At 37.5% G+C, this 20,353-nt stretch overlaps 1 protein-coding gene across 8 annotated transcripts in view; it reads left to right on the top strand.

Annotated features, from left to right (window-relative positions):
* PBRM1 (polybromo 1) overlaps positions 1-20,353 on the top strand; it is a 69,218-nt gene that overhangs the window by 28,593 nt on the left and 20,272 nt on the right. For all 8 annotated transcript variants that reach the window (XM_056336172.1, XM_056336171.1, XM_056336178.1 and 5 more), the window contains 12 exons: positions 3,512-3,653; positions 4,238-4,335; positions 7,407-7,683; positions 8,742-8,847; positions 10,244-10,886; positions 11,757-11,968; positions 13,093-13,278; positions 15,031-15,188; positions 16,135-16,401; positions 17,776-17,921; positions 18,234-18,391; positions 19,056-19,239. In XM_056336172.1, the coding sequence (XP_056192147.1) occupies positions 3,512-3,653; positions 4,238-4,335; positions 7,407-7,683; positions 8,742-8,847; positions 10,244-10,886; positions 11,757-11,968; positions 13,093-13,278; positions 15,031-15,188; positions 16,135-16,401; positions 17,776-17,921; positions 18,234-18,391; positions 19,056-19,239 (2,577 nt within the window). The remainder of the gene's footprint in view (positions 1-3,511; positions 3,654-4,237; positions 4,336-7,406; positions 7,684-8,741; positions 8,848-10,243; positions 10,887-11,756; positions 11,969-13,092; positions 13,279-15,030; positions 15,189-16,134; positions 16,402-17,775; positions 17,922-18,233; positions 18,392-19,055; positions 19,240-20,353) is intronic.

Raw genomic sequence — 20,353 nt, 5'->3', positions numbered from 1 at the left:
GTGGGATATCAAGGCTATGTGGAGAGTGGTCTAATTTTAGACGAAGCATGTGATGGTGGTGTTCTGGGGTCTGCATGAGCTACCTCTGTCTTGACTGGAAGGGTAAAACAAATCCCAGATTTGTTAGCGACAGGTGGCTTGGGATCTGCTGATATGCAGAGTCATCAGTTTCTTTTACCATATCATGACATTGTACAGCACCAGTTCAGAATTCTTTTTTTTTGTAAAAATTAAATTGTTTCAGACAGGATATAATAGTACCTAGGAAACACTATTGCCTTGCTTGTTCTGCCTGCAGCTTGCTCTCAATTTGTTCTGCTTCAAAGGATATGGTAAATTCCCCCTTTCCTCAGTTTGATAAAACTGGCACCTAAACATACAGAATTTGATTGCTCAGGTTATGTTACTTATCAGTAAATCTGATTTATAGTATTGTGCTGACAGTGTTACTTGATAGATTCTGAACTTAGAGGTGATAAGGGAGTAGAGTTGTCTGTTGGCTTTAATATCTCAGGAGGGTGGTCACTGATGTTGAGTTTTTTAGCCAGTGTAATACTGGACCTTTCAGGGCAGCTCTAAGTTTGGTACAGAAAAACTCCAAATAAAAGAGGAGTTAGTATCGAGTGATAGGAGGGAGAAAAAATTTGAAGAAGTGGTACTTCAATTAAGATGTGGTCCTTTAGGTTACTCTTTCAGAAAGCTGAATCCAGACCTCGCGCAACAGCAGTCAAAATGTGAACCTGCAATTCTGTCATTCTAATTTAGTAAATTAATTGGAGGACTAGGAACTTTTACAGTTTTTATTCTTCCTGCTGTCTAGTCTCTCCAAACTTGTTTTACTTCTCTGGAAGAAGGCAAACATGCCAGAGTCGCACGAGAATGTTTATGAGCTCCATGCTACTAATAGTTAAGCAAAATCTGAGCCAGGAGCTGAAAAGCAGAACTGTTGCATGCAGACTTGCTTACTTGCAAGAGAATGAACTACTGAGTAGATCTTGAGAGGATAAAAAGATATTTTTATCCCAGCTTTGTTGGTAGGATTTCTGAAGCATGATTCCTTGCCCTCTAGCAGCTGTCTTTATCAGTTTAAAGCATTGACTAACAGACTTTTTTCTCCCCTTGGAGTTTGTTGGTCAGCATTTCTCTCTAGTGCTGCCCCTTAATTGATTTCTGCACAAGACTTGCTTTTGAGGTTTTTTTAAATGTTCTTAGCCTCTAAAGTAATGTAGTTGACCTGAGTACCTTTTTCTAAGATGCAGAATTGCCTTTAGATATGATTTTTGTTTTCTAATAATCCTTTGAAAGTTTGAATCTATTTTATAAACATCTGCAATAACATCATCAAACAAGGAAATTACAGCTTGTTTACACACCTAATTACCCTGTGTGCCTTGAAAAATTAGAATGTTCTTTAATCTGTTTTGAAAAAAATTAAAAGTCACTTGTGATGTTTTGGATAAATATGAGCTTATTAGTTGGGGGTTTTGATGCAAGTCTTTGAAGCCTTTCTGTTCAATGTTTTCTTGAGTATTCTTTTTAATGATGTGTGTGTTTTATTAACACCAGCAAGTGTTTGTGTGCTGAAGTCCTGTAATTGCTTGTCAACATCCTTGTTGGACTACAAGAATTAATTACGTCCATTTTACTCTGTAGATCTTGCTTTTTGTACTAGAGAGCGTTCAGATTAGCTGGAGATGACGTAAGGTGGCCTTTGGTGTTGTCACAGTGGCAAGAACGTGAAGTAGACTCAGTGTTTTACATCCTCGGTATTTCTGAGCCTGTGGATTAGGGCAAAATAATCCTGAATTTAATGGGCTTTTTATTTTGTTTTTAACTTTTTTAATACCAGTCATGTATATCATGTATACAAATAATTCTTGGAGTTTTACAAGGTAGAAATGCAGGCTGACTTGGCCTTTTCTTCGTGGTAATTTAATTGGTACCCATGCTCTTTTGCTTTTGCGGGGTGTTTTTGGTTGGGTTTTTATTATTATTCATGGTTTTTACTAATCTAACAAAAATTATATTGGTAACTCTGTTTTTTGGAATTGCAGAGTGGGTGAAACTGACAGGGAAACTTTTCAATTATCTGTTGCTTCAATTGGAAACAAAAATAATTTAAGAAATAATGCATAAAGGTTTGCAAGATGCTGGTGTCTTAAAAGTCTTAAAAAAGACAGATGAACTAAAAATGGTTTGGTTTAAGTGAGAATGGAACAAGTAATTTTCTCCACATCTTAAATTTAGGATATTTGTCCAAAATTGTCTTTTGCTTTTCTCATAGTCATTGAGGACACACTAGTGCTTCAGATCTGAAAGAAATGAAAAAGAAGTAGGCTGCATTTCAGTAAGGCGCATGCAGCTGCTGTCCTGGCAACATGCAGTTAGTTGGATATTTCCTGCAAAATGCTTTTGCATCGTGACAGCTTTATAGACACATGCACTTCTCAGTTTTTATAGCAGTTTCTCCAAGCGTGATTTCCTAATCCTTGGCTGACCAGAGAAAGAGTCCTGTTTAACAGAAGTTGAACATTGGTTAACTCTTTGTTCACTGGTTCAGCTGGAAGGTCACATAGGCAGGCGAGGTTTGGGACTAAAAGATTTATTTTGTGGTAGTGTTTATGCTGCATCAGGCAGGTTCACATTCTGCTAGGTCCTGTAGAAACCAGACTAGGTTTAAAGGCATTGTGTAACCGGTGGGCGAGACAGGGAGCGGGCAAGGAAGGAGATGTGAAGGAGGATGACTGCATTTTGTGTTATGATAGGGGGTTTTTTTTGTGTGTTGCTGCAGATGGCTGTTTTCTGTTGTGTTTAATGAGGTATTGGAAGTCGTAAAAAAGTTGGCTAGAACTTTGAGCACTTGAGCAAGGAAATACGAGAAAACAGATTAAGTTACTGGCAAACTTGGTGCACTGATTTGTCTGTTTACCGTATGAAAAATGACTTTTTTTTGGTCGTTAGTCCTTTTCTAAACTGTTTTCATGTGAAGTGCACTTTGTGGGTAGCACCAATCAACAACCAGGTGGTTCTAAGAGAAGGCAAAAATTGGAGGGAGTTAACATGGGAGGTGATGGTCACTTTTGACTCTCACTGATGAGTAGAATTGACATGTAGGGAAGACAGCATTTGTGGATGTGTGAGGCTAACTTGTCGCACTGACATCATACCCAAGCCCCACAGGTCACAGCTAAGGTATACTGGAGTAGTCTCAGCAGGTTGTACTTGTGCCTCATCTGTATCACATCTCATCTGAGTATGGAAACAGGACTTCAGTTTGCACAGCTTTGAAGAGGGCAGCTTTCAGATTTATTAAAAGCATTCTTTAAGAGGAGATACATTTCTCTAATATAATTGCAACTGGAAGGTATTACTGCAGCATCAGAAAAAAAGAAAACACGTTCCCATAATTAGAGCTCTTTGGATATTGATTTAGCATGAAAACGAAGATGTTAAAGAACTCCTTTGTAATGTGTCATTTGTAAAATACCTAATTGCTGTTTCTGTTGTGCAGAACCAAACTGAAGAACCATGAATATGAAACTTTAGATCAGTTGGAGGCTGATCTGAACTTGATGTTTGAAAATGCCAAGCGCTACAATGTTCCCAATTCTGCTATCTACAAAAGAGTACTGAAAATGCAGCAGGTTATGCAGGTATGTGGAGTAGAACAATCAAAAGGATATAACTTCACACATGAATGTATTTCCCTAGTGAATATTTTTTCCAAAATAATTTTTAAGTAGACCTGTATTTGCAGTAGAATTTTCTTCCTTAGGGGGAAGTATGGTAATGAAGAGCATCATAGGGTGATTTTTCTTCAGCACACCTGCTGTCTTCTGTGATTTCTTTTCATCACTTTTATTCCTTACTATGAGACTTATCCCAATTAAGTTGTAAGAAAATTGATGATGTGAGGGTTTTTTTAGGGTTTTCAGGTAATTGGAGGATCTAAAACACCTTAATTTTCATGAAGTGTTCCAGCTAAGTGCTGCAGTCTGAAATGGCATTGTTTTCAAATTGGTTCCTCAAGATTTTTTCTGACAGTTAAAAAGAATTATAGTGCTATTTTAGTTGGCCAACTTACATTAAGTAAATCACTGGAAATATTTTGATGGTTGTTTAGTCTCAAAACCTGTAATTGCATCTTTCTTTGTGCATCTGTTCTATTCTGATGTTTAATACTGTTCTGGCAATGTCCAGCAGTGAGTTTGGCTTCAGGGATTTGTTCTTTTTTCAGGCAAAGAAGAAGGAGCTTGCTAGGAGAGATGATATTGAGGATGGGGACAGTATGATTTCTTCTGCTACATCTGATACTGGCAGCTCAAAAAGGAAAAGGTACGCATTTCTGCAGGTCCTGCAGACCATGACATTGCTACATCTTCTATTTGTTAAAGAGAATATTAAGCCATGGGTTTTAGCATTTGTGTAAGGATTTGTAATTCTGAAACTTAACCTCATTAAGTGTTGTTTCTAATTAATACAAAACTATTTGCTGACTTTATTTTCCTTTGTTGGCCTGTTAGTTGGCAGTTGTCGATATAACTTCAGTAAGTGGCATGGACAAGGTAGTTCCACTGAATTAGGTAATTTTTTCAAATGGATTTCCAGATTTTTGTATGTGTTGTGGTTTTTTTAGCCTACTGTATAGACTTCATAGGTTGCTGGCAATTTATTACTTCTTTTCTACTACTTCTCCAATATATATGACCATATATATAATGATTGCAGAGTATAATTAAAGTTAACACTATAGGTCAGTAGTTTATTTGGAAGTTTATAGTATTACGCTACAAATATTTTAATTTGGTGAAGTCTCCTGGCATAAACATTTTCATTTTCCATGACCTGAACTCTGCTTGAGGAGTTTTCATCATTAATGTTAGAGAATTGTTTCTCTCTCCCTTCTAAATTTGCACTTCTCAGTGACTTACCTGTCAGCAGCTGGGCCAAAGAAGGCATTTGACACATGGAGATATAATAGTTTGATTATTTTGGATACTGTAATGTAAACAAAATTCATGATTTAAAATACATTCTTTTAGTGAACAATAATGATGCTTTGTGGAATGTTCTTTAACAGTGGTAGCTGTTCTGTAATTAATATTAGTGATGTATTTCACTCCAACAAGGGATGGTTTCTCTAGTCTGCCTTGTGGTATGAGTTGAAATAAGTTTCAGTTTCTGATGTTCTTGCAATAGTAGCAACTGCCAGTATAAAACTGTAATTCAGCATCATTCTTTGGTGTTGCTTATGATCTTCAGCTTCCTGTATTTTTAGTTCTTTGTTTTGTCAAAGTGACACTTGTGGAGGGAGAACAGGAGTGAAATAGAGCATCAGCAAGGATTCACTTGAGAGCAATCAAGGAAGTGCAACAATGTACACTCATAGAAAAAATCTGCAGAGAACAAATGTTTATGTGGAATTGGAAGGTGGTGCAGTTTAGGGATGCTAGGAAGAAGAAATGTACTGGAACAGTAAGACCACGGTACCAAATGAAGATCAGGAAGGATCAAATTGCAAAAATTGCTAGTTCTGTGATCTTCAGATTCAACAAGAAGTACTAACCTAATGAAGCAAGTCAGACTGTCATCAGTGTCGTTTTAACCCTGTGTGGCTTTTGATCACCTTGTGCAAGAGAATACAGAAATGTTTGAAAGAAAAAGGCTGTTAGACTTTGTCATCTAAGAACAGTACAAGAGAAAAAGTGGTGTTCATAGGTAAGGGAAATCAAAATGATTCATGCCTGAAGTGAACCTAGAAATGCTTTTGACTTTGTCGGTTCAATACTTGTTACCAGTTTCACTTGCTGAATGATAGGAAGTAAAAGAAGATTGTAAATGCTGCTGAGAGCAGAAGTGAAGCAATGAGAGGAATTCCAAAATGTTGCTGAAAAAGGAAACTAATAACCCAGGCAAAATTAATCCCATTGGGAAAATAATAGTGACACAGAAGAAAGTTGTTTAAATGTCCCCTTTTGTGTATCAGATGCATGACCTGAACCTTGATTATTGGCAGGCCTTTCACTATTTCTGCTTTGGTTTTGCTTTACCTACTTCCATTGAACTGAATGTTAAAACTTGGAAAGATTGTTAAAATGTGGAATGCAGAAGCATGTCTCTGTTCTGGCATTGCTCATCTGCTACTGTGAACCACTGACTAACATTTTCCAGCAGTGAAGATAATGCAGAAAAAAGGTTCTTAACCTATACTTCTATACATTTTTAATTTTCTCACGTGTTGTGACATAAATTTTTATCAGTTAATTTGCTGACCTCACCAAGGAGCAAGAAGTATCTGAGGCATGAGGCTATTCTAGATTAGGTATATTTTAAATGTAGGAGGAAAAGGTCTAGATGGTGGAATGGATGGATGCAGTTTCAATTCTAGCAGGTTGCACAGTGATCTTTTGCACATTCTGCAAATGAAGGTAGTTTTTGTTGTTGCTGTCTCCACAGATAATATAGTCAAACTTACAACTACTTGAATAAGTCTTAGAGATTGCAATTTGGAAGCTGGTTTAAAAGTACTTTGTAGAGAGTGCATTTCTAAGAGTGCCCTTGGCATCTGAGCTGAGGTTACACATTATTAACGTAAGCTTTCCTCTCCCGTATCTGATTTACTTATAGATCAAGTAGTATATGTACAGGGAGCCATACATAACTGTTTTCCTGATAACCTGTGTCTTGTGCTGTCAGATTTCTTGAGACAATCATAATAATAGCTGCACATAGGATGAGTATCAAGTTTGTGGTGATAACATACGTGGCCGTTTTCTACTTGGGTTTGCAGTTTTGGTGAGCTTTATTGACTTGTAACTTCATTTGACTGTGGTAGACAGATATTTAAGCAATTCAGACCCTTCTTCCTACTATATTCTTGACATCCTTATTTTCTTGTATCTGGTACTGAAGAAGATAAATAATTACTCTGAGATGAATATTAAAGACTTGAGCTATTCTGTATTCAGCAGAGGTAGTCATGAAGATACTGGCTGAGGGGTTTTTCCCCGTTCACACTGGACCATGAGGGTTTGGATTCGGAAGCCTAGTCCTGAATTTTTTTCTGTTCTGTCTGCAGCTGGACCGTGCTTAGAGGTCCTTTTGACCTTTGCACATCTGAAAACTAGTTATTTGTTTTACGCTGTAGAACACTTAAACTGAATGAGAAAAAGCATACCTTAAAGTTGGTTTCCTGTTTATTTAGCAGGCTGCTGGTTACGATGCTGTCATTATTTGCTAATGGACCTGTGTTTCTAATACACTGTCTTAATGTTGAACTTCTTGTGTGTGTGTGTTTAGGTGGTTGTGGTGGTTTTTTCATGGCAGAGGATAATGTCATTTTGATATTAGTGGTGGAAGTGGGGGGAAAGCCACTGACATTTTTGTTCTTTTCTTTAATCTAACAGCAAAAAAAATATAAGAAAGCAACGAATGAAGATCTTATATAATGCAGTTTTGGAAGCACGAGAACCAGGCACAGGCAGACGGCTTTGTGATCTGTTTATGGTTAAGCCATCCAAAAAAGACTATCCAGACTATTATAAAATTATCTTGGAGCCAATGGACTTGAAAATGATAGAACACAACATCCGCAATGACAAGTACGTGGGGGAAGAAGCCATGATTGAAGACATGAAGCTCATGTTCCGAAATGCAAGGCATTATAATGAGGAGGGCTCCCAGGTACTGCTTTGATTCTGCAGTCACCCTTACCTCTCTGCTTCTTTGCAGATGTATATGTTATGTTAGGATGGTTTAGCTTTGACTGTTACTCACATCATTTATGATAATTTTTGAACTGAAATAGAAATATGACTTTTTCTTTCTGCTAATATTTAAAATTCTGTCTTCGTCTATAATTGTAGAAACATGAAATGCAACATCCTCCTTTGCGAAGGTTAGACTTACTTCCTGTTAGCTAAACCTCTTCCACTACAAAGGATGTCAGCTGAATGTTTCCTACTATATTTTTTAAAAAACATAAGCTGGTTACTAAATTCTTGTTATTCATCCTCTGTTAGTCACATGAAGGTATTTGCACAGTGAGTAGTCATCAGCTTGTGATTTGGAGATCAGAACCTCTGAAAAGGGAGGTAGTAGTTGGAAAGAAACCAGATATGGTCTTGTGGAAGTGGAGTGTGTGGGAGATCAGACTAGAAGACCTGACTTGTTTAGTGTAGCAAAAGGAGTCTGAAAGGAATATGCTTTTCATTCACAAATACATTGTAGGGTATTTCTGTATTGTGGTATTTCTCAGCCAGCGAGCATGATGTGTGGAACAGAGAAACATGCAGCTATTTCTAACGAGGAACTTGATAGGCTACTGTGCAGGACTTTACGATGAGGTTGTGTTCACCGGGGTTGGATTTGAAGACCCAGGAGGCCTGTTCTAGTCCTTTGTACCTTGATGGAATCACAAAAGTTCAAGAGATCTTTCATTGCTCAGCAGAATGGTTTGATGACTTTGTAGTCTTTGGAATAGAAATGCAGCTTAATTGGATAATTTATTCAAGGTTTATATCTGCCTGATTTAGGTGGTATTCATTGGTTCTGCTTACCTGTGTAAGTCTATTAAAGGTGTACATTTGAGAAATAAGCCCGTCTTTTTAATCAAGTGCTTGGTTTTGCTTTCAGCTTTTTCAAACTAACATTTAAATGTTTCTTGGGGACTAGTTCTAAACTAGTCTAAACACAGTAAAACTTGTTTTGTTTTGCTTTTTGATTACTTTACTGATTAATAGGTATACAATGATGCCCATATGCTGGAAAAGATCCTTAAAGAAAAAAGGAAAGAACTGGGACCCCTAGCTGAAGATGATGATGTTGCATCCCCTAAACTAAAGCTAAGTAAGGCAACCTCATACATTGCTGTGTCTCATTTCAACACTTGATGAAAACCAAACAAGACAGATTAACGGATCTTCCTTTTAGAATAGAAGATATGGTCTGCAAATTGACACTGACATGCAAAGTAGTATTATATTTTCAAAATCATGACAGCAATGGTGTGTTTATCTGTGCATATAATATTAGTTGTTGCATATAACATTTTCTCAGAAAAGTAACTTAGAAAGAAAACTTAGGAATGGTTGGAATGGCTGGCATTTAATCATGTGGTGGTGTCCAAATGTTAGAAGCTGCATTATGTGCTCAGTAACACTTCATCAGCACACTTAATGTGTGCTACTGGGATTGCTTACAATAAGGTACTTCTCAAACTGAGTAAAGCCCTTAATTTCCCTGGTCAAATGTCTGAGATTTCCACAGAATGATAAAAGAAATGCAAGCTTTATTTGGAAAATTACTGAAAAGTAATTAGGAAAATTACTGAAAGCCATGAAAAACACAGAAGTGAAATTTCCAACAATGTCTGTTCCTAGAGCTGTTGCCCATGCAAACTAGGTTTGCTGCTACTCAGATCTTATGTCCCTTTAATATGTGTTCAGGACTTAGCAAACTGAGAGAAGGATAAAATTGTAGAGAAAGGCTTAAAGAAAATAGTTGCACACAGCCCTCTTGGAAACAGAAATGTGCAGCTCTTAGGTAAGGTACAGGTAGCACAGAATTCACAGGCAAAGACTATGCAGTACAGTAACAGAGATACTGAGTTAATAAAAAAGCTAATCTGATGGATAGTCCCATGAAAGGCCTTCCTTTACATTCTACCTGTAATAATCCTCTCTAATTATTACAGTATTAAAGGTAATATATTTTAATATTATAAATATATAATATATAATATGAATATATAAATTGTATATATTTATATATTAAATATAAAAATAATGTAAGTATAAAATCTGTCAAAAAGAAATCTGATGATATTTAGAATGCTTAATTTTAGTGATGGCAAAACCCCCATTATGACTGGATTTTTAACAGCGATACAAAGAAATTTACGTAGAGCTAGTAAGAAGAAATTGAATTTAGTAGAGTTATTAATAACATTAAGTAGGAAAAGGTGTTTTCCATGCTTAAGTCTGAAGAGACCTTCACCAGGTGGACCACATAGTAACCTGATTCTGTCTGCCAAAAATAACATTAAAAAATATTCACACAGTTATGAAAAACAAAGGAAGCTGCATCTTGGAATGGGCTCCGTATTGAGTCTTCTGCTCATACCATAAAGTGGTTCTTCAATAAGCAATTCTCCAATGGAGAGAAGGTGGACAAAGAAGCATGCAAGCTCTGGTTTTGTAATGATTCTTTTTCTTTTTTTTTTTTTTTCTTTTTGTCTGCTTAGGTCGAAAAAGTGGCATTTCTCCTAAAAAATCAAAATACATGACTCCAATGCAACAGAAATTGAATGAGGTGTATGAAGCAGTTAAGAATTACACGGATAAACGAGGCAGGCGACTGAGTGCCATCTTCTTGAGGCTGCCATCTCGGTCTGAACTTCCTGACTATTATGTAACCATTAAAAAGCCCGTTGACATGGAGAAGATCAGAAGTCATATGATGGCAAATAAATACCAGGATATCGATTCCATGGTAGAGGACTTTGTAATGATGTTTAATAACGCTTGCACATATAATGAGCCAGAATCTTTGATTTATAAAGATGCTCTGGTTCTGCATAAAGTTTTGCTTGAAACTCGGAGAGAAATAGAAGGAGATGAGGATTCTCATGTGCCCAATGTCACTTTGCTAATTCAGGAACTTATCCATAACCTGTTTGTATCTGTTATGAGCCACCAGGATGATGAGGGCAGATGCTACAGTGACTCCTTAGCTGAGATTCCTGCTGTTGATCCCAACTTCCCAAATAAACCTCCTCTGACTTTCGATATTATCCGAAAAAATGTTGAAAATAATCGCTATAGAAGACTGGACTTGTTCCAGGAGAATATGTTTGAGGTACTGGAAAGGGCAAGGAGAATGAACAGGTGAGCAGAGCCATATTTTTCAGGTATTCTTTGTCTTATCGTGGGATTTTTTTATGTTAATGTTAGAGGCTGAAGTTCTTTTAACGTGTGTGCTTTGCTTGCTATGTGTGTTTAGAAAATCTCAAAAGCTTTGTCATGTCTTCCGTGGAATGTATGCTTTCTTTTAAAAACAAGGAAAAAGTTAGGTTTCTGCTATGAGATAATTTTGACATTAATCTTCCAAAGGCAGACCTCATGAAAACCGGGTTTGTGCTAACTTTCAAATTGAAAGATGAAGAGGAGGAACTGTTCATTAACTGCTTGACCAGGGGATTACTCTATAGGAGCAGTCACAGTTGTATGAGTCAATGGTAATACTGTGCAAAAACTGTGAATGCTTGCAACTTCTTGCAGTGTTTTACTTGAATTAGGTAGCATACTTGGGGATATGCGGGTGAGATCTTGACTTTGAAGGAGAAAAGGTAAAACATTATGTTAAACATCTACTAACAGGAGTATGGGTAATTTGAGTAAGTCAGGTTTGTTAATAAGATTATTACTTAAGTTTTCAAAAGGTAACTGTTTATAGAGGTCCAGTGGGAAACCGTTTTGTTCGCAACTAGTTGCCTTTGATTTTTCAGGTGTTTCAGGACTGCTGTATACAAAAATACTGTTTTGAGTGAGCTCTACTGCAAACTGACAGTAGAGTAGCAGGTGGAACATGACTTGCCAATTTCTGCTGCTGCTTATTATGAGTAAGCACAGAAATCTATGAGTAGAGAGAAGCTTTAGTTTTATCAGTAGGTGTGGCGATTGATGGGTATGTGTTTAGGATCCTGTTTGAGTCTGCAAAAATTATGTTTTTTCCTTGTTGTATGTATTTTTATACAGGACTGATTCGGAGATTTACGAGGATGCAGTTGAACTTCAGCAGTTCTTTATTAAAATTCGGGATGAACTTTGTAAGAATGGAGAGATTCTTCTGTCACCTGCTCTCAGCTATACCACCAAGCATCTTCACAATGATGTGGAAAAGGAAAAGAAGGAAAAGCTGCCCAAAGAAATAGAGGAGGATAAGCTCAAAAGAGAGGAGGAGAAGAGAGGTAGCTACTTTCATTAATTTTGAGTGTGTTAATTGGAAAATGTAGCTATGCAATGTATGCCCTGCTGTTGCTGCAGCTTTGCCTGCCGAAGAGACCTCAATAGTCTACTTGTCCACCAAGGGTCTTGTATTTTAAAGTTATGAGATATTTGTTTTATTTTGATCCTTATCAGCCAGGCCAGTTGGCTTTTAAGAAAGAGATATAATTAGATACCTTATGTAAACTCTTTAATCAGAACACATTGGGATATCAGTAGTTTTATTTCAAGGATATTACAAAAGAAAATAATAATTTTTTTACATAGATTTCTGCTGCTAACAAACTTAGCAATGACTGTTCCAATTGACCATTTCCTTTTTGATAAATACTAGTTTCTTGATGTGCTGCTGATGTTCTCTACAATCATGCTTTTAACACTAGTAAAGGAATGGTATTTAAGTAAGCCTTTTGTGTTTCTTACTTGGCTGCTGTGAATGTGAAGAGGAATGGGCTTGCAGTATTTTGTGGGGCAAGAAACCTACTCTGAAAGGTCCTCTGCATTTCACAGTTTCTGACTATTATTGTCCACATAATCATCGTGAGGCATGTCTAGGGGAATGAATAAAGAGCTTTCATTGCTCCTTCCAGCAGGCGGGAGCAGAGCTGTTAGCTTTTTGTCCTTAATTGTCTTTCTAACATGGTTCATCTTCCCACATAACACTGATGTCAGCAGCAGTAAAGTCTAGTTGCTCCAACCAGGCTCAATGTTATAAGGGGACAACAGCTGTGATGCCCTTTTTCTGTTTTCCTTTGAGAGCTAAAAACCCCAAAGAAAGCGAACATGCCTTTCTGAAGGCTTCTGAGCTCAGTGCTGTCATTGAGTTCCTCTTCACTCACTGGGAGGACTCAATAAAATTCAACTGAAGAAGGGAAACCCAACCTTCAGCAGCACAACAGAAAAGTTAGCAGCACAAAACATGCTTAAACCCATCCTTTATGCTGGAAGTCAGTGGCAGAGGGACTCATCAGGTGTCATGTGGCACTTCTGCACTCAGCGAAGGGTGAGGGCATTCATGTCAGTAATCTTGGCTAACATGGTAAATGTGACATTACTAACATCTGGGTTTTTCCCATCTTGAAATAAGAAGCTGAAAAGAGTGAAGATTCTTCTGGATCAGCTGGGCTGTCAAGCTTGCATCGGACCTACAGCCAGGATTGCAGCTTCAAGAACAGCATGTACCACGTAGGAGATTATGTGTATGTGGAGCCTGCTGAAGCCAACTTGCAACCTCACATAGTCTGTATTGAGAGGCTGTGGGAAGATTCAGCTGGTAAGGATGTCTTTGCTATAGGAAAAGAAATATGGTGAAACTTACTACTATTTAAAGCTTCCAGTTTGAGCTTTTTCTGTGTAGATGTTTTTTATTTCCAGAAGTACCTGTGGACAAGTATGTTTTTCCTGTTTCTGAGTTGCTTTATTCCAAAGGACATTACAAATACAAAGTTCTTGGATCAGTACATGCTTTTCTGTTGTTCATCTCTACCTACTCTCAATTTGTAAGCATCCCAGAGAACAGGCTCTTTTAAGTGGGATGGGGTCCTTGTAATTTAGGTGCAAAAGAACACATGGGGTTTATCTTTGCTGAGAAATCTGAACCGAAGTTGGGAGTGTTTAACTGCAAATGTTCCGCAGAACAGCTCACTTCCAGAATTTGCTTTTGTTAAATTCCAGAATTGAGCTGAACCTTGCATTTCCTAGGCCAAATCAAGCCATAACAAGTGCTATTTTGTTTTTTTTTCTCAGCAGTGATGCCTTCTGTTTGCAGCAGGTTCTTCTCTTAAGTGTAAGGAAGGCTAGAGATGTGGCAGAGTATCAGATAAACATGGTGCACTCTCAGCAATCCTGGAAACTACAGCTGCTGAGAACTGCAGTGGGGTATAGTGGAATTAACAATTTTGATTGCACTTTTTATTAAAAGGGATGGAATGGATGCGTTACAAGGTCAGTTTAAGAAGACCGTGACTTAGATTTGGAGAGGAGAAATGTAAGGCAGGATATAATCAAGGTTTGCAAAATCCTTAAGTGGGTAGATAAGGTGAATGCGGAAATGCTGTTCAAGAAATCCAGCAGTACTAGAGTTAGAGGGCACTCATTGGTACCAATAAATCAGGTTAAATCACTTGTTGCTAAAACATGTGAAAGTCTTTGGCTTTTTAATACAGTGGGTAGTGAACCTCCTGGCTTCCCCAGGAGCTTGCGGAGGCAGATTATATCTGCAGGTTAAAAAATGGGTGAGACAAGTCCATGTACAACAGGTCTAAACCAAATAGTAAGGGGAATAACCAGTAAATAATACACAGATGAAGAAAATAGCTCTCTAACACCCCAATACAATGATTGTAGGAGTGGAACAACTTTAGGGAGAGTGGCCAAGATCAAATGTGTTCTCCTAATAGCCTGTCCTGCTCACTCAGTTGGATGCAGTGTATTTGGGTAGATGGAACATTGGCCAGTTGGATGTTTATGTTTGTTTGTCTGTGATGGGGAAAGTGAATAACATTTTTTTTTTATTCTGGTTTAGTGTACAGGTACAGATTTTCTTTGACTTGGAGAAATAGTACATATTTGTAACTACTTTATAAATCATTGTTAACAATTGTAACAATTGTCACAGCATAACATGGAAGAAATGTTTCTTTAAAGAACTTGAAACGAGTTATCCAAGGTTCTTCAAATAATCAGGTGATTGTTGTGTAGATGCTGAAGCCATTTGAAGGCCTGAAAGTCAAGATTTATAAATAAGAAATGATTCTTCCTTTATTTTGCTGAGTCAGGTTTTACTGGGGAAAAAACAACTGGCAGGCTTTTTAAGCAACCTAGTTTTCCTTACCTGAAACAGTTAAGGAATCTTGTCCTGTTTTAAAAAACAACTTACTGTCAGTATAGCTTACTACATTGCTATTTGATAATAAATCAATCTCTAGTATTTTTTTCTGGCTCATGCACTGGAGAATATGCTATTTAACGTGGAGGTTTTTCTCTTTTTCTCCTCCTCCCCACCCCCACCCCCCCTGCCCCAAAGGAGAGAAATGGCTATACGGATGTTGGTTTTATCGACCAAATGAAACGTTTCATCTTGCAACACGAAAATTCTTGGAGAAAGAAGTTTTTAAAAGTGACTATTACAATAAAGTTCCTGTTAGCAAAATTTTAGGCAAATGTGTGGTCATGTTTGTCAAGGTGAGAGACTATTCAGACTATTTTGTTAAGCAAATAATATGTTCTCTGCTATTTTCTTGAAAAGCTGTAGGCATTCTAACAGAGACAATCTGCTAATAACTTAAATAAAGTAGGACTTACTTGTACCTGTGTACTGGTTTTATTCTTCATTTGGTTCATGAGGTATGTAGTTCATCCAAGTGATGGCGTATGCCGATGCTGATAGGTTTGTAGAATCATGTGCTTATTAGATAATAAGCTAATTGATTTTTCAGAGCACGTAGAGAGAAATTGCAGGTAACTTCTTAAAGTTTCCATAAAAGCATTGTAGATTTAGGTTTGGCAGAGAGGGAGACTTGAATGGCTTGGTAAGATGATGAAGTCTTTTATCTCTTTCTCAAATTTGAGTCTACACCATCCTTGTGCTGAGGATTTTTGGGTTGTTTGCAACAGACCTATCTCAACCAGTGGTTTTGGGAGGTAGTGTGTATGGAACAAAGCGCTACAGCTGCTGAGTACATGAGTGGATATCATGGTCTCATATCAATGAGCATGGAGCCTACTCCACTCCCCCAAAACAAAACAAAAACAACTTTGTGATTGTGTCCTCTTTCTAAGTAAAAGCTCAGAAATCTTGTAAAGGTGGTTTTAGGCTGCAGATCTTGTACTTGTTAATGTACTGTTTGGGTAAATGAAGAAAACCTACCTTTTCTCACATGACAACCTGTACTGAATTTAGCTGCTTCTCTAAGGGTGGAATTTCTTGTTGTTTGCTTTTTATTTTTAATGTAACTTTGATGCCAAACTGGAAGAAAAGAACTCATCAGAAGGGCTATATTTGTCTAAAAGTGTTACTGACACGGAAACAAAAAGAAAACCAGAAAGCATGAGAGGGAGTGCAGTGTGTCTGTGGGGGTTGTGTGTGTGTATTGCTGGAATATTAAATATTTTTTTCTTCAATCTTCAGGAATATTTTAAATTGTGTCCTGAAAACTTCAGAGATGAGGATGTCTATGTCTGTGAGTCACGTTACTCTGCAAAGACAAAATCTTTTAAAAAGATTAAACTGTGGACTATGCCTGTAAGCTCTGTAAGATTTGTCCCACGAGATGTCCCCCTGCCTGTGGTCCGTGTTGCTTCTGTGTTTGCTAATACAGACAAAGTAGATGAGGAGAAACATGCTGAAACATTGGAAGACAGTAAGGTGGGAGAAAGTATCCTTCATCTTGAAAAGGTATGTAAGATAACAAGTGGAACATCAGTTATGTTTGACAGATAAAGAGTGGCAAAACATGAGTCCTCATGACCTCAGTTTCACTGCATACAGACACAATAAAATACATAAAAATATGTTTCTGTTACATATTATGTTACACACATTTGTAAATAAATGCAAACAATATAAATAGACTAAACAGAAAATAAACTGTGTACATACTTGCTAGGTTCTAGAAATGTTTTCTTGTGATCATGTGAAGGGGTTGTTTGGGGTTTTTTAACACTTCAGAAAAGAAAATTACACTTTTAATGTAAAGCCTGTCTGAAGCCTAAAGAATCAGTAGAACTAAAAGCCTAATTTTAGTCCATGGCAATGCTGAAGTGCTTTGTTAGTTAGTATTTCAGTAAAATAGTCAGTAGCTAGGCAGCAGTAAGCAATACATAATTTCTGTTGCTTGTGACCTGTTTATGGTTTATAACTGGTTTATTGTCAAAATGCTTAAGAATATTTCTGTCCGACGTGCTGAGTAAAAATGGCTTATATTGTTGTGTATAGTCATAAAAGAAATAAATTAATTTATTCAATTAAATTAATCTAAAATCGAGCCATAAACAAATAAACTTAAGTCATAAAATAAATCCACTTTATATCTATTTTTCAAACAGAACCTCAGAACAGAATACCCAGCACACTCATTGTCAGCTTTAACCAGACGCTTAGTATATATTATTGTATTTAGTCACATCATGGCAAAAGAAGGAATTCTTTCTACCAAGAGAATGAAAAGTTGTAGGGTCTTTTCCTTCCACACCATGGGGAAATAGCCTGTGTTCTCACTGGCTTTCTGAAATCCTAGGCTAAAAGGCTAAATTGAGGCACAATGTGACTTTTGACTAAAAAGTAAGAAATTAAGTGGGGCTAATGGTATGATTTTGCAAGCAATACATGGAGCATTCATATTATTGTATATGAGAGTTAAGTCATTATAGTTCCATATATGTTAACTTGGCCATATACTCAATTCTTGTCTCTTAAGCATGTTATGGTGCTTTAAAACAAACCATCAAAATAAGCTGACAAGGTTTGGCATGGCCAGTTAACTTCGAAGCAGCAGAACAAAGGACCTGTAAATTACTGTTCTGGCAAAATTGCAGCTTTATGAAATAGGAATGCTTGTGACATACAAGGAAGGTATCTTTGGGTTTGCTATTTCATCTTTAAATTTCAAGGCTTCTCACTTTTGCACGTACAGAACTGTCTAGTGTTTACCTATTACTGGTAATGTGAAGATAGAGCAAAGGTTTTTTTTTTACTTGCACCTGGCATCTTTTTATTTGTGTGTTTGATTTTCCTTCTTCCACAAGTTTCTAAATGCATATTCTTCTGCAGGACAAAGAAGATGTTCCAGTAGAAATGTCCAATGGAGAACCTGGTTGCCATTACTTTGAACAGCTCTGCTACAATGATATGTGGCTTAAGGTTGGGGACTGTGTCTTCATAAAATCACATGGGTTAGTGCGACCTCGAGTAGGACGGTAGGTGCAACTTCTTTATTTGCAGTTTGTGTCTATAAAAAGAAATTGGACAAAAGATGGGTTTGTTGCAAAAAGTATAAAAGAGGATGGGAAAAAAATACCTTCTGAATGAAGTTAAACGTTACAAATCTTAACAGATTGAGGTCGAAGTTTAGCCACTAATAAAAAGGTGATACAGTGGTACAATTGGAATAGGCTGTTCTTTGTACTCATTTTGTGCTGACAGTCTTCCTGAACAACCTAGTGTGTTCAGCTGTCTGATTTGCAAGGGATGGCCTTTCATTTATGTCAGTCGTTTGGTTTTCTTTCCAGAATTGAAAAGATGTGGGTGCGAGATGGAGCTGCGTATTTCTTTGGTCCAATCTTTATACATCCTGAAGAAACTGAACATGAACCAACTAAAATGTTCTACAAGAAGGAAGTATTTTTGAGTAACTTGGAGGAGACCTGTCCGATGACTTGCATTTTGGGTAGTTATTAACAACTTTAAATCCAATGGACACTCTTTTCCTACACATTCTGAAGTGATTTATAGCTATGTGTAGGCTTGATTCCAAGTTTTATTTTTTTTCATATTGAGTGGGGGAGGAGAGGTTAATCAGTCCATTTCTAATATGCATTCCTGTCTTTGGGACCTGTAGTGAGAATTTTCACTGTAAGAAAGCTTTCTTATAGTAAGAGGATTACATGTGTGATATCAAAGTGAACGTTGTCTACAGCCAGAGAACAGAAAACTCTGTTGTTCTCAGTTATTAATGTAATTATTCCAGTATGTGTTACCTGGAAGTTATTCCAGAAGGAGGTTGAAATTTGGTTTGTTGCTTAAGATGATGACTATGTACTTAATTTTGTAGTTATGGTACTGTACGGAATATAGCTGACTAGTGATCACGGGGTTTTGTTATCTTGCAGGTTTTCGTGTTCTTTACAAAAATCCAAAAGCTACGTTAAGTTTGTGTAGGTTTCGCCTGAGTGATGTTATTGAATAGGGATATTGATTGCTGTATTTTCCATAGTTGCACCAAATACTGGGAAACTTCTGACTTACGTGAGGCAAAAACTTGAGTTTCCACACTTTTTGTGAAATGTCTGGAAGCGTGGCTGCCTTCTTACCCAGCTCTTTCATTTCTGCAGGAAAGTGTGTAGTTCTGTCGTTCAAAGACTTCCTCTCCTGCAGACCAACAGAAATCTCTGAAAACGATGTTTTTCTTTGTGAGAGCCGCTACAATGAAAGCGACAAACAAATGAAGAAATTTAAAGGGCTGAAGAGGTTTTCACTCTCTGCAAAAGTTGTAGATGACGAAATATACTATTTTAGGTAAAAATGTCACGGGAATGAGGGTGTCACCTGAGCACACTGTCTGTATTGTGGTGGACTGACCGACTGGCTGCTGAGCCCCCACCCAGCCATTTGCTTACTCCCCTCAGTGGGATGGGGGAGAGAAGGGCAAAAGGAGGAGAAAATCCTGGGTCAAGAGAAAGATGTTTTAATAAGTGAAGCAAAGCTGCACATGCAAAAAAAGCAACATAAGGAATTAGTTCACCACTTTCCATCAGCAGGCAGATGTTTAGCCATTTCCGGGGAAGCAGGACCTTGACATGTGGAATGCTTACTTGGAAAGACAAACACCGTAACCCTGAATGTCCCCCCCTTCCTCCTCCTTTCCCCCAGCTTTTATTGCTGAGCATGACGTCATACGGTATGGAATATCCCTGGTCAGTTTGGCTGAACTGTCCTGGTTGTCTCCTCTCCCAGTTTATTGCCCATGCCCAGCCTGCTTGCTGCAGGGGCAGAGTGGCAAAAAGAAAAGGCCCTGACAATGTGCTAACACAGTTCAACATTGATGTGTTACTAACACTGTTGTGGTCACAGATCCAAAACACAGCACCGTACGGGCTGCTGTGCAGAAAATTAACTCCATCCCAGCCAGACCCTGTGCATATATAAAAGTCATAGTTGTAGGAGAAGATCAATTTTGACTAATCACACTTCTGGGAAGGAGACCAGGTAACATCAGTCTTTTCATGGTCTTAATACCAGTGGATATTTTCGTTTTCTTCTGACTTTAGGAAAAGTTGTTATGTTATCAGACTGGTAAATTCTCTTGGATATCATTAAAATAACTTAAGTCCCCATTATGGGTTACAAATAGCTTTCCAGTTGTTGAACACTGATATTAATAAAAGAACTAAGTTCTAACTTAATAAAATCTAAGGAAGATGTGGTGTTAACTGCCTTCTGTTGCAGAAATGAAAGTATTCGTTGCATTGAAATCCCCTTCTAACTGATGAAAAATACGAATTTTTTTAAAAAATTCTTTCTAGCAAGTGACTGAAATGAAATACTGGCCATAGACACTGAGTGATTTCTGCTCCTTGTTCTGGAAGGAAGCACAGGCACATCCTGAGTCACCATTGTTTCCATATTGATC

The sequence above is a fragment of the Falco biarmicus genome, chromosome 4 (assembly GCF_023638135.1).
Source record: "Falco biarmicus isolate bFalBia1 chromosome 4, bFalBia1.pri, whole genome shotgun sequence".
Lineage (NCBI taxonomy): Eukaryota > Metazoa > Chordata > Aves > Falconiformes > Falconidae > Falco > Falco biarmicus.
The sequence above is the reverse complement of the archived record's forward strand: the minus strand, read 5'-3'. Positions and strand labels throughout refer to the sequence as shown.